Source organism: Empidonax traillii, unplaced genomic scaffold, assembly GCF_003031625.1.
Source record: "Empidonax traillii isolate 1590-97213 ecotype Southwest subspecies unplaced genomic scaffold, ASM303162v1 scaffold1047:size509089, whole genome shotgun sequence".
NCBI classification, from domain to species: Eukaryota; Metazoa; Chordata; class Aves; order Passeriformes; family Tyrannidae; genus Empidonax; species Empidonax traillii.
Window position 1 is genome coordinate 113813 of NW_020956240.1, and position 15064 is coordinate 128876.

Below are 15064 nucleotides of genomic sequence, written 5' to 3' on the forward strand. Positions count from 1 at the left end.
GTTTAGAACTCAGACACAGTGAACAATAAAACTGCTCTAAACTAAGCTGCTAGAGAAGTCAGTGTGTAGATGGAACATGTTACAGCTGCGTCAAGAAAAAGCTGTGTAGCTCAGCAAAACAGAAACTTAGGAGGGTTCCGGAGCTGAGATCTAGTAGACATTTGGAATATAAAGGAAGTTCAATCGCTGAGCAAACAGACAGCTTCAAGGATCAAGGGGCAGATTCTTTGTAGCTATCCCTTTTTAGAAAGGGAAACACCGACCATTCTGAAAAAGACTTTGCAATATTATCTCGCTGCTGTAAAAATCCTTCCAAAAACCAAAGTGAGACCTAGTGGCATTGTAACTGCAACTGGAATAATTCAGAGATTCAGATTTAGAGAAACGAATACAGTAGAAAATCTTCAGCTAACTGAAGATTGACAGAAAAAAAAAAAAAACAGCAAATAAATCCAACACTGTTGCTCACATGAATGCCATCCAGCTTGCTTTTTCTCCCTCTCTCTATCCCCAGAGAGCAAAAACCTACTGTATAATGCCTTCTGAGGGCTGTCTGCCTGCTATCCTCACTGCCCACCTACCGTAGGGAGCAGCTCCTCCCACCTGCACATAAAAGCCAAGTGCATGCTACCAGCAGCAGATCAGAGCACTTTCTCAGTCCTCCAGTGTTTTGAGCCACTGATCTTCTCTTCTTGGATCTTGTATACGCAAGGTAAGACTACTGCTACTTCAGGTTTCTGCTCTAACCAGCTATTGTGAGGAAGTCTTAATGTGAACTCTAGCACTGCCTTGCTGGGTGGTGCTGGCTCCCCACCCCCCTTTTTTTTTTCAGATGTAGTGTCATCTGACATTTAAGTTAGTAACAGTCTGTTGTTTTAGCAATGAAATAAAAGCAGATCTTTCTGGGAAACACTGTGGCTGGGAAAAGGTCTTCTCTCCTTTTCTGATTGATTTTGAAGGGATTAGTAAACCCAGACCAATTATAACAACTTATTATCCCTCTTAATAGTTCCCCTTTCAGTCCAGTCAAAGTTATAAAAAAATTCACTGCAAAGCTTCCTTAAATTCTGTTTGAGGGAAAAAAAATGCTCAGTGCTAATTTAAGGAAGGGATTGGTTTTTGTTGCTAATATCATTTACTAGCCAGATTGAGATGACCCTGGGACTGAAGTGCATCTTCACGTGTTTCACTGCCTTTGAAAAAAAAGTGTGATGGAACTTAAGCCCTCACAGAAGCACAGTCATAAGGCTGATGTAATTCATCATCTGGTACCAAATATGCTTAAAGTACATATTTTAGCAACAAAGTTCTGTTTCTTGGAACAACAGACCTTGTGTCTCTATGAAATTTTTAGATCAGCTTGTTTATATTTTGCCTACAGTTTGCCTACACAGGCATTTCTAATGCTAAAGGAAAGAATACTTAAGTGCCTCAGAGGCAGCTACTGAACATTGAAAACAGTAAAAAGTAAGTTGTTTCAAAACTATATTTGCACTCCCATCTATACATCTATCCATCCTCACTGAGATGAATCTATTAGTGACCAGTACCAGTTTTTCATGTTGTGTGAGTCAGTGCACTTTTAGCACACAGTCACCTGTTTAAAGAAATTCCATCACAGAAATCCTAATCCTAGAATGCCTCTCTCCAGTGCTCAGAGAGGAGGAAAAGCATGAACTACCAAAAGCAAGCACCTAATGCTGTCTGTAAATAAGCAATACATTCTGCAGTAAAGAATGATATTTTCTTTTTAATACCCAATTATTTTTATAAATTGACTCTTTTTTTATCTTTCCACAAATAAAAAGCCTTCTCTAAGAAAGAACTATATCCACATATACCTGTACTCATGTTAGCTGCAATATTTTAAGCTGTAGCACTGTATAACAACAGCAGAACTCTGCTCAAAATGCCCTTTGCTTCATACTATATATAAGATTTTTTTCTGTATTTTATATCTTATCTATTCTAACTAATAGGGAAAAGAAAACACTGCCTTCAGCTACTTGCCTGGAAGCTTACATAAGTATCTTTAAAAAAACCCAAACAAATGACAAAAATCCAAAACCCAAACAAATTTAACTATTCAAATAACAAAGTGCAGTGCTTTCTACAGTAGATTTACAGCAAAACTATTTTTACATCCAGGAGTTCATATAAATTGCCCACAGAAAATAGGAATAGAGCCCAATTGTTTTCCTCATGACTGGCCACAACATTTTATTCCTTAGTTAACATCTGATTTTTATAGCAAGCCTCCCTTTCCCTTCCAAAAACACCCCTGTTGCAAAACACAATATGTGATTTTATGTGTAATGCATACAGAATTTAGGTCTACAGTCTGGCAGTTAAGCCTCATTTGTTCACACAGAATTTTACTCTATCAGATAAATCAAAAATTTTAACAGAGCAATGTTCATGGAAAGAAAAAAATTTTTAAAAAATGCTTTTGCCACAGGAAATGTGTTTGTAGCAAAATACTTTTTGTTAAAGCTTGCTGTGAAATGTAATGTTTTGGCATTTGAAAAATGGATTGCAGGACATATTAAGAAAACTCTTTTCAAAGGAATGCATCTAATTTAGATCAGAATCTCCTCTGAGCAGTTTCTCTCTTGAGCTGAGTAGATAATTCAGTTTAGCATCACTGCAGCAGGGGATGAAGGGAAAGTACACCCAGCAGATCTCCAAGACAACTTAGATGTCTAAGAATGCATTTATTGACCTCTGTGCTGATCTGAAACTCCTTTTTACAAGATTAAAGTGTAGTGATATTAAAATGAAAAATACAAATACTGTGATTTTAAAATAATGCTATAACACAATAATTTTAAGAAGTAAATCAGTGGGAGAACAAGGAATTCAGATTTTTTTGAGTAATGATCCTTAAATTTTAAAATAACAAAATAAAGGTAAAGAGGCAATATCAATTCTTTCAGCCACAGACCAGTTAAATATTAAGCAGGGATGTTCCGCTATTTGTTCTCATAGTTATGCTTGGGGTTTTTAGGTACTTATTTAGGGCACTAATATCCACTTAAGCCAGCAGCTTCCAGTGCTGTCCACAGTGTTAGACTAGATCTAGAAACACAGGATAAACATATCACTGTCTGCTATCTATGCACAGTTCTGCCACCATCACTGCTTGTGAAACATTCTTACCTTCATGAATTTATTTTCACAAAGTTCTTTATAGGGAGAGATTACGTTTTCCTCTGACCATGCTGCCACTAAATATATTAACTCTTTTGCTTAAGGTCACAGTGAAAATTCATGGTAGAGCGTCAGATTTTTCTCTTCTGGGTTTTAGGCCAGCACTTTAATACCACAATTCATTTTGTATTCACCCTTATAAAGTCCACTCCTTTGTAGCTGATCTGTCTTTGCAGGACTCTTTAGGGCTGAACAACAAGGAAAATTCCAGTGACAAATCTAGAGAGAGATAATTTACTCCTAACACTCTCAAACTTCCTGCGAAACTATTTACAAACCCCTTAACAGGATTTACAAATAAACCCTTTTTGGAGGGTGTAAATAAACAAATAACCAAATGCCCAGCTCTTTCTTACACTGTCTGGTTAAAGGAGACCAACACATTCTTGGAAGGATGTGGAAGCAGAGATCTACTGCCATGGACCACAAATTATGGGCAACAACTAAAAGAACTCAGCCTTGGTAACTCAGTAGCAGTAAGAGCTCAAAGAGAAGCACATGATGCTTAAGCAAAATTATCCAAAAGATCTTTAGGGGATGTAGAATATAGTCTTCCTTTCTTTTCTACATCAATAATCATGTGCCACTTCTATAAACATATAGGACATAATTTCACACCCACTAAAACAAACAAACAAAACCCCAACCACCAGCTTTGCCCTATCCCTTCAGTTTTTAACTCTAGAGTTAATTTATGAGGGTACAGACCTGTTATTGCTCCGTAGCCTGGCAAATACTGCATTTTCAAGGAAACAAACAAGCAAACAAAAAAACCCCAACACATTCTGATGCTCAGTTTCTAGAGTTACTGCCATCTGGATGGAGGCCTTGTCTTTTAATCTTTCAAATTAAAAACTACTGCTAAGCAAGCATTGCTCATAGATAAGGTGGTGAATGTGTGAGAGGTAAATGGAGGACTAGAGAAAGAATCATTAATGGTCATCTCACTACCTACTGTAAAAGACAGGACAATTTCCTTGTATCCCTAAGCATAACTACATGGCAGAATTTTCTGCTCACTTCTTTTTATGGCTTGCTATATATCTCAGGGGAGGTAAGATTAAGTTTTATCTCATAAGCTTAAATATATCCCTATATTTTCCCCTACTTTTTTGGCCTTCCTTATTCTAAGCTGAAAGTTCTTTCCTTCCACAGGGATATAATTTATAATTTTCACTATTGTCATACTTCTAAAAGACCAATGGTTCAATGGAGGAACTGTAGTAAGAAACAAGAGAAGACAAAAACATCAGAGGTTGCTTGTTCTGCCTCATTAAAAAATAACAAACAGCTGCAGTTAACTGTACAAAAGTTTCTTATTTTTGCCACTTTCACTTCCTAGAGTTTTGTGTGTTTTTTCCTTTTTTGTGGCTTTCCTTCCAGAAAGTGAGATCTATTCTTTATGCTACCAGAATTCTCCTCCATCAAAAGTTGTGGAGCCATATATGTTCAAAAAGATAATGATAAGTCTGGTTCTGAAGCCTTTTGTGGTCTTGTGCAATAACTGTGCCTATTCTCTGTAGTCATCAGTAAACAATTGTGCTTGTTCTCCCCGTACTCCTGAAATTTTGGAAGTGTTTCTGTAATTGTCTTGATGTGTAAGGAATTTAATGTCTCATAATTGCACTGCAGGGGATTAATACCACTGTGCAGTCTAGGGACATCTTTTGGTGATTAAAACTTCTTCATGCAAGTCCATATTTTATAGCAAAAGCAAGATGAATGTAATTCTGTTGCCTCTTGGACGGCAGGTGAAACTGTTGAGGGGTGACATGAAATGGACCCTTTTCAAAAGGGAGTGAAAATCAGTGCCCTCTCTCGGTTAGAAAAAAAATACATCCAGCAGTCTTATGAGAGTGTTTATCAGTTCCCTCTGCTGGCTACAAAGCCCACGGCCAGATGAGCAGCTGTGTTTGCGGAGGCGAAGGTCTGAAGTTCTATTCCCAGTGCTGTGTGCCTGCGGTAAACTGATGACTATGGTGTCTGTGCACGTATGTGGACATCATTCTTTGTAGGGTCTCATCAACAACTACACTGAGTTCAGTATGAGGGCACTCAAAAATAATATGGGCTTCCTGGTAGGTAAGAAACTTTCCACTTAGGATTTGAGAAGCAGCAATGCCATTCCTAATACTGCACAGCCAGAGCATCTTCCTGTGATGCACCATATGCACACCTTGCATTTTACAGCTCCTCAAGGAAAATGTGTGTTCGTTACACTCAGTTTAGAGACATCTGGGCATTTATCACGTATATTCTTGGCAATCCTGAATTGTAACATTTCAGAATGTCAGCTTCTGAGAACTCATAATACATTTGCAAGTAAGAAATAAACGGTACCAAAAAGAACACTCCAACCTTAAAAAAAAAAAAACAACCAAACAAAACAAACAGCAAGAAAACACCCCACCACAAACCAAAACAAAAGAGAAAAAGAACCTAACTAGTTCTTTTCCATTCTTATAGAGAAATAACCTGGTTATACAGCTACACAAACACATTGTACAATTTACACAGTCACTTTGAAATAAAGCTGAGACGAAAAAAATATATTGCAAACTTAAGTTTCTGTTTTAAATAAGTAGCCATAGCACTAAAAATCACAAACTCCTGGATCAGCTATGCCAGTTCACTTCAGATGCTAGGGATCTATCACAGCAACATACAGAATAAATAAAATCCATCCCAATAAAGGGAGAATCAGTCAAAACTAACAGCCTGACATAGTAGATATCAAAGCTATATTAAAAGCCAGAACTTTGAAACATCTGCAGCATATGTTTCCTGCTAACTAAAAAAGCAACTACTCTCTTCAGACTAACATACTGCTGCATTCTTCTCCCTGAAAGTAAGAAGTTGACAGTAGCACACTGTGGATTTGCATAGGGAACTTCAAACAAAGCATTTGACCATTTTTGCAACTGAAAATTCCAGGCAGTAAAACAAAACCCACTTATGATGTGAAGCAACAACACATGTATATAATATACTGCAGTCACTGAAATGGAGATGCTAACATTGCTCTCACTTACTCGAGTGCAATACAGTTTTCAAAGGGACAGAATGGAAGATGGCACAGCCCCAGGGACACATAAACCAAATATAATCAAATATAATCCACTGAAGAAATCTAGCAGTCAAGTCTGCTTATGCCAGCACACGACTTACCTCTGTCCTTCCCTTGCATTATTCCCACCATGCACGGAGTTCCAGTGAATGCAAAGTATTAGAAAACGGGTCTTTATGTAGCTTGCAGACCAGAAATTCTCCTTCAGCTTGCCTTAAACAAAAACAAAAAAACACACACACCAAAAAAAAAAAAAAAGTTCAGCTATTTCCCTGTATTCCTTTCTAAGTGAATTAGGGGATCTTAGTTGAACTCTCAGTTGATAGACATTAATATAAAACACAAACTGCGACCTTTGCTGGCAAATCTCAGCAAAACGTCAAGAGATAGTTACTTTAGGTCAAAGTTGAACAGTAAAAGCAGGCACGTGAGGAAACTTTACTTTGCCAATATTGATGTAGCTGTCACCTCCACTACAGATAAAAAGCAAATAAGCAAAGAGTAGTTAAACAAGTATATCTCAGAAGCACTAGCATTCATACAAAACATATTTTAGAAAATGAAGGGAAAAAAGGCAACATTCAGTACTTATTTCCTTTCAGCCAGTGGCTTGAATTGAATTTACCATAGTAGCACATCACATTGTTTGCTGCAGAAAAATGCAAAGCTTAGGCCTTTAGCAGTAAGTCTCTTGTGCTTTACTGGTTCCAAAAATGTCAGTGATTGTCAAAGTGTTTTTGAAATAAAACCAAAACCATGTTAATAAAATGAACTTTCCAAGACAATGCTGGCCAAAACTGATTCTTAGATTTCTTTTCAGTAATAAACTGCCTCTGTGGTTGCTGAGTTGATAGGGAGAAGGATTTAAAGGACCAAAGCCAAGTTCTGGTTAACTGAGGGTAAAAAAAAAAAAAAAAAAGAAAAAAGAAAAAAGAACTCTGAAATAGAACACAAGCCCTCCAATGAACAGACAGACTTCTGCTGAAGGTGGGCAGAGCTTAGCAAAATCCAGCTGTGCTTTCAAAAATGGCTGTAATCATTATTAGGCTCCACTTGAATGTATTCCAAGACCGCAGTAGTCATTGTGGGTACATCTTGTGATATGCTGCTGCAGATTACGAGACAAGCCTCAGTACTTCAATGTGTAATTCAGAGGCTGAATGTCAGTTCACAGGACCTACACTGACTATTTATTAAGTAGTAATTCCCTAAGTGAATTAACAAGGCAACAACTGGAAGGATTCTGTCCCATCCTATCCCAGCCTTACAGATTAATAGCTCAAAAAATATGCTCCAGTGAAGGATGAAGGTGTACATGATGAACTCAGTTCCTACAGTGCACACAAGCTGCATGCAAGTCCAGGCCATGAGACCTCCAAAGTGCTTTGCTGTATGTGCATACAAGTGCAGACACAGCAGCAGTTTCTGTCTTCCACAGAAGAAAGTGGTGCAGTAGTTGGATATTCTGTGTCTCTTCCAGGGATTCCTGCTCTCCTCCTGTTCAACCAGCCTACTTCAGTTTAGGAGGTCTATGCAGTGCAGTCCAAAATGCCATTGCAAGGGTGGTTTTTTGGTTTTCATGCTTAGGAACTCCTACAGACTGTTATTATCTTTTGGAGATCTGAGTATAACTTACTGCATCCGGAAACATGGAGAACATTTTAGGATTGTTGCCTAAGTTTGCATTACTAGTCTCACCTAAAAACACTGTTCATACAGAAAACTGTATGTTTGACATTGAATCCTCATACTCGATTAAAGATTAATTTGCAGAAGTAATTTCTTTTTATTTATGTACTGATATAAAATTATCAGATGGCTTTTAAATTGTAGTTTATAGGAAATCCATTTATCTCAGCTGTCTTTTGTAATATCACCTTCATTCCATTTCTATTTTAGATTGCTCTTAAGCAACTACCTGCAAATACTTCGTCTCTAAAATCCAAGCTAATGTTTAGTTTGTGCATGTGATTCTTATGGTTTATTTCTGTTCCATTGTCAGGACAAGATAGCTTTTAGATGCAAATTTCAAGCACAAAAACTGCTTTCACTGAGTTCAGAATTCACTTGCATTGAATATTTTATATTATTCTTTTGAAATACCCTGTATTTTCAACATCACATCTGTCTCCTATGCTGAACCCTTCAACATCCCATCACTCCTATGCTGAACACTCTCCAGAACTCAATACAAAAGGACTGAAACAAAAGCAGAAGAAACTAAATTTGCGATTTCTCAGGGTCATTTTCTTTTCTGCATGTGCTTTGAACTTTCTACTGACTGCTTATCTCATGAAAACAAGTATTTAAAAAAAAAGCAAGCAGAAACCTATTATGTTTTCAATGTTCCACTCACTAAGCACATTTTGAGAGCTGGAATTTTAGCTTAATGAACAGTCACAACCCTACATACAGCCTTATCCTTCAAAATAATGACTGCATCTGTGAGACTGCAAGTCCTTAGCTGGAGCTAACTGAAGAAACAACATGGCACTTTCCACGGGCACTCAACATCACAGACCTCAACTCAGAGTGCAGAAACCCTTCCTTCCTCATTTCTCCCTCTTTGCCACCAGAGATGATGAGGAGAAATATTTTTGCTCATTTAACTCCTTTGAAGTCTCTTTGAGACTTCAGAAAAACATGAAATATTGTACCTAATGCCCCAAAGCTATCAAGATAGGAGGGGTTTGAGTCAGCATGTTGTTCACAAAAAGCAAATTCATTACCCAGTGTGCAACAAGTCAATAATTACACACTAGAGAGAGACACTGATTAATTATTTCAGAGTTGTGCAAGTCTGGGTGCTCAGTGGAATTCCACAAATCAAGTACACCAACTATTAAAACTTTTTACTATTTGCACGTTTTAGCAAACAAAGGAAATAGTGTTCGTTGGCTACAAGTTACATAGTTCTCTTACTAATCAGTATTCTATCTTCTATTGGTTAATCATTCTCTCGTTTCTCATGCTAATTAGTCCGCATGCCAGTTTTTCTCTTATTTGAGTTGGTGGGTTTCTTAGGTTGGTGATCTGTGAGTCAGTGGTCACAATCTGCCCCTGCCAGAATTACCTTGTACACAGTTGGAGCTGATTTCAGCACAAGCTGACTTGGTTTTAATCATTTCTTCCTTATCTTGGGAGTTCCACTGATGTCCTTGGGGCCCATAAATCCTGCATTCATTGTGTCCACTATCACTGGGCATCCTACTACCCAAGCTTTGTTGATCTCAGACCCAGGGGGAGTTTAAGTCTTAAACCTTAAGACAATTCTGCCAACAAGTGATCTGTTTTTCCAACACCTGGCTATCACTTAGAGCTTCCTTGTTAGCTGCTCTCTGTTTCACAGATTAAATCCCCCTTCTTGATGATTAGGCTTGAAAGCGTACAAAGATCAAACAATAAAGAACTTCTTTTCTTCAGAATATTTTACATATTACACATTTTGCAACAAGCGATTCCACTGATTCCACTTTGTGACAATTCAGTTCTCATGGCGTTGTAGTCTACTTTAAAATAAAACAAAACCAAATCGCAGGGCACCCTGGGGGCTCCATCCTGCCCGACAGGCATGGACTCCTGCCGTGACTCCTCGGTCCTGAGGAAAGCTGCCATTGCCCGGCAGGATGGTGACGGCTCGTCCTCACCAGGCTGGGGGCAAGGGCAGGGCCAGCCAAGCCAGGGCAGCCGTGGTTCAGGGCCCCTCATCTCTCAGCCCGGGCACCCCCATGCTGGTGCCGCCTCACGCTGTGGTTCCGCCACGCTCTAACATTAGCGCCATTTCTGCACACAGACGCCCCAAAAGTTGATTTAAAGCCTGTGCCTGTCATTCCCAAAGGAGAGGCAAGGGTTGAAGAGAGCAGAAACTCCCCACAGCCCAGTCAGCTGAGGAGCATTTATGGAAACACAATGCGTTTGAGGTTTCTTGCGTTTCGGAGATACAGCCCCGGGGGCTTCGCTTGTGCGTGCCAGCCCTCGGTGCCCCTTTGAGGAGGAGGATCTGGGGAACATTAGCTCGCACAGATGCGGACAGTGCTGGAAGGCCAAAAATGAGGGGGGGCAGCAGGGGCGGCTCCACTCTCAGCTGGAAAGAAAATGTCGCATCATGTGAGGGGAGGCTGCTGAGAAGGAGAAGGAAGGCTGCTCCAGCACACACCACAGGAGGTTCAGGACCTTTCAGATCTCCCCATCTGGAGGCAAAATTAAAGCCACTCTAAGTATAGAAAAATAAAAAATAAAAAAATCTCATTTTGAAGTTAAGGTTCTATGGTCTTAAAATCCAAAAATCCCACCTGCAAAAAATACTACTGTATGTGGGTATCCAGTATAAGAAGAGTAACCAGTCCTGTATAGTTGAAATTCTAAACCTCCAAAACTCTCAAAAAAATACCAAGCACTTGGGTGGGATGTGAGGAAAAAATATCCTGTGAGGAAAGGAAATGATAAAACTACTGTACTCAACAGGCAGGGAGTTTAGAAGCCAAACAGCTGAATGGAACAGCTTTATCATTTCTTTACAATGTATTGTCCCTGTCCTGCTTTGTTTAGCACAAAGGTTTTTCAGGGTGAGTCCTTTTGATCTATTTGTTACATCCCCTAGCATGGTGAAGCCCTGATTCATGATCAGGGGTTTGAGTCAAAGAACAACAACTCCTGAATCTGAAGGCTTATAAACTGTACATACAGCAAAGCTGGCTCCTGGACTCCTGTTCCAGTCACTTTAACACACTCTTGTTTACACAGATGATTGGTATGTCTGGAAAGACACTATATTACTAATGCTTCACCTCCCTCTCCCGGCTGCAGAAGCATCCAAGAACACCACATACAATAGTTTAATGAATTTATTCTTACACACACCCTGGCCACATCACTCTCATTTTAGAGGAAATCGAGGCACAGAGAAAGCTGCTAGTGTAGCATTTCAAGAGATTGCTCCTGGCCAGATTCTCAAGTGTCTTTCCATCACAATGGGAGCAAGTTGGAGAGCCTGATTCCCATCTGGGCACCTCAATGAGAACCAGATTTTCACGAGTGTTCAGCACCCAGTAGCTCTCACAATGACACTTGCAGCCTAATTTTCTGAGAAGTTCCTTTGATCATCTGGCCACTGCCTCAGTGGAAGCAGAGAGCCCTTGAAAAATCTGATCCTGTTTGTGGGTGCTGAGCACTTTTCAAAATTCTTGCTTAAGTGACCTGGCCAAGGATGCAGACTAAAATCTGAGCAGAACACACTTTGCCTAATCCCTAAGCCAGTGATTTAACCACAAGTGTATTCTTCCATCTTCAGCAGAGAAAGAATAGACACTAGTTGGGGCAGCAACCAAAATGCCAAACAACTGCCAGCATCCATGCCTGCCAAGCAAAATGCCCAGATACTTGTGGGCAAACTAGACAGCCACATTTTGGTACTTTCCTGAAAAAGGATTATTTCTAGTAGCAGTGCCAGAGTCTGGCAACCTGGTTTATGCTCTTTCCAGATGTACCTATTTCTTTCTGGGCTGAGACCTTTGTGAACATGTCTTCAAACAGGCACACCCTCCCCACTCTTCAGAAAAAACAGTAGCTATCCAAACACTGCACTGTCTCCATTATTCTTAGAGAGCCAGGCATGCTTGGGCAAGACAACACTGTTTTGTGTAACGATTAAGAAGCAGTGGTCGTGTCAGTGAGAATTCTTGTTTTCATTGAATATTTCATTCATTTTTGAACATAAGCAACCACTTAGCTGCAGTTGTGCTAGATGCAGAGGAGGAAACACATGCTATTCTTGGCCGGGCTTTGCCTCTGTGGGAAGCAGCAGCCTGCTTACAGCAGCCTCTGTTCACTGTATGATTTAACTACATTTACGATTGTCCTGAACCTCAAGCAAGGACCTGCCTCCAGATTCTGAGTACCCGACACTGTAAATATGGGCAAAACCCCCAAACCCCAGCCTGGATCCTCTATTTTATCCCCTGTTTGTGTGAGGTCCATTTGCAGATGACAGTTTCCAAAACCATGAGCTAAAGGCTAGCTTAGAAATTCCTCTCCGAGCTATGTCCATTCAACTGCCAACTGAGACACTGCTTTCTGTGCACTCAGCAGCAGCTTGTTGGACTGTCTATCACAGGATTCTATGTCTGAGTCCAGCTTTCACAAAATGCTCTCTGTCTCACCTCTGTCCTCAGCTTTCAGACCACTTCCCAAGTATCTGAGCAGTCTGCTAGTAGGAAGATAAGGCACCCAGTAACTAGTGTGTTTTAAGGGAGCATAGATATTGCATGGTAACTATTGAATGAAAATGTTTACAGAAAAATACTTTTGTAAAACAGCTCAGACTAAGTTGTTGCTGAGGGTTGAGCTCAAGCTCTATAAGCCAAAAAACACAGCTGTATCTTTTCTAGCTACAGCTAAAAACAGCAAAGTGTACTGGAAAAACCTTTCAGAGGGGGAGGGGAGATATTCTGCTAACAGAGGATTACATCTAGAAGCAAGTGTGAACATTTTTCTGCTCTTGCTTGTTCTATACCTGCAATAACACAAGGCAAGTCATGACTGTGGTTTGTGCTTTGACTGTTAAATGGCTGCTTTCACTTGATTCCGACATCTGTTGCACTAATTATTGTAATAACAACTCTAGCCAGAAGCTGGACTTCAGAGCTATGCTCCAGTCTCATAACACAGCCTCAGCTTTGCAAACAGAAAAAGTGAGGCAGAAAGGGGTGAGCTCATATAGCACGTGTATGCAGGCAGTTAATTGCACATGCTATGATGTACCTTGTGACCTAAAACCTTAGAGGGAATATCACTGGAGGAAACTGGATTATGATTAGTAACTAAAGGCCTTCGTGGTTTTGTCAGTAAATCCATCACTACAACTTGTCACTTTTTCCATCTTGCAGACTTGTTTATTTTAAATTCCCTTGTCCTATCCAAGAGAAACCAAGGCATTTCTGTGGATAGGCCTGGGTCAGCTAAAGGCCCAGGTCAGGAACTGTCTTAGGTATCACCTCCTCTAAACTCAAAAATTAGCAACAGTGCAAAGAAAGGTCTTAGTTAGGAGAGTAGTGAGATAATCAGGATGCAGCTTGCTGATAAAGGACTGTGAGATATGATGCTGGAGCAGAAGTATCAGTAAGGGCCCATGCAAAAGGCTGGCAGGTTTGACAGTCCAGCCTTTAGATGTGCCTTTAGAGCAACAGCAAATGGGCATTCCAGCACTGACAGGAAAGGGTGCTGACAGTAATAAAGGTTGATGTGCAGAAGATGGACCCTTCTATGCAATTGGCTTACTCTGAAGTCAAGGTCTTGGGACTGTGGGGCTGTTCCATTTTCCTTTTAGACCTAGATACATCAGCACTAACTGTTAGTCTGGGAAGGTTGTGTTTCTGTGAAATGTTGTCTAGAAATGCACTCCAAGAAATGAGAGACATTTCCTTTTACAAGTAATGATTACATTTCCACTGGAAGGCTGTAGTTTTGAATTGACATACTCTGAGAAAAAGCTTTGCTTAGAAATTCCTGCTTATTCCTTTGGGAAATAATTGGAATCACTTATTAAGTATAATTGCTTAGAAGCGGGGAAAAATCCACTGACAGGAGAGGACAGTCAGCATTCCCCAAATCATTCTTCTCTTTAAGCTCATGCAAATTGTCACTTGAAATCACTGTCTACTGACATAGGTTTTACAAGAACCTGGGTCCTGTTCTTAATCCAAGCAAGCATTAGAGAAAACTGTACTTCTGAAAACTACACAATGCAGCCTCCGTAAACTGAGAAATTTTCCAGTCTTTACAGATTCACCCATGACACAGCAAAAACACCCTCCAAGCCTGACTGAATTTACACAGCAAAATAAGTCACTTTTTAAGTGTTTAAAGGTCATTGTGAAAGCGAAAAAATGAAATGTGCTGTATATTATCTCACAAAACCAGAAGTAGTTATATTATAAATAAACAGAGTTTGCCTGGTATTAGGGACATAGGAAATTCCATTCAAGAACAGACAAATGGCACATCTTGTCTGGTATCCTGCATCTGGCACAGGCCTATAACAGATGCTTAAAATACTTGCCTCTCTTGGTCCCACAGTCTGCCCTGTTCCACCTGCCACCAATGCTATAAATCACAGTTTTCCTAACCTCTAGTGAAAGTCTCTTCCCTGCTTACTTGCATAAGGCGGGAGGTGGAAGCACAGGCCAAGGGAATACATACTTGCCCTGTGTGGTACTTTTTACGTTGTCTGGTACTGAGTTTGCCCGAATTGGGGTTGTGACTGTTACAGAACACACAAGGTATTGCTGCCTGTATTGCCAAAGGAAGCAGCACACAGACGAGGACTATGCTTGGCTGCAGGGAAAGTGGGGAGCAAACCCCATCTCACCCTCATTTATACATGGGCAGTCAGCATACCCACCGCGGGCCATAAATTAGCTGCACTTTTTCTGATAAGGTACTACCTTCGAATTGCGCCCTCCTACTCAATAACACTTACATCTTGGTGTGGCTTTCTTAGGAGCTTCTATAGTTTAGGTCATTGTGACTAAAAATTAAATGAGTTTATTGTCTGTCAAGCAGAGTTCACTTTTGTCCTTCTTCCAGATGTTATCAAAACATGGTTCATCTACCCAGCAGGTCACTTAATACAGGTTCCCCTCTTTAGTTGGTGCCTCTAGCCATTGTGACTGGTGTGGTATGCCTGCACCCTAGAAAACTGATTATGATACTGTCCCTTACTAGAAATGTACTTGCCACAGATCATGTCTCTTATTTTCTACAGTCTCATTCATAACCAACAATGAATTC

General features: G+C 40.0%; 2 protein-coding genes across 3 annotated transcripts in view; one reads left to right on the forward strand and one right to left on the reverse strand.

Annotated features, from left to right (window-relative positions):
- The first annotated feature begins 611 nt into the window (after positions 1–611).
- COL8A1 (collagen type VIII alpha 1 chain) overlaps positions 612–15064 on the forward strand; it is an 87811-nt gene continuing 73358 nt past the window's right edge. For both annotated transcript variants that reach the window (XM_027904369.1, XM_027904370.1), the window contains exon 1: positions 612–712. The gene's annotated coding sequence lies outside the window, so the exon portion shown is untranslated. The remainder of the gene's footprint in view (positions 713–15064) is intronic.
- ST3GAL6 (ST3 beta-galactoside alpha-2,3-sialyltransferase 6) overlaps positions 6399–15064 on the reverse strand; it is a 137538-nt gene continuing 128872 nt past the window's right edge. Inside the window, exon 11 of the mRNA XM_027904376.1 lies at positions 6399–6490. Coding sequence (XP_027760177.1) covers positions 6482–6490 — 9 coding nt within the window. The 3' untranslated portion in view covers positions 6399–6481. The remainder of the gene's footprint in view (positions 6491–15064) is intronic.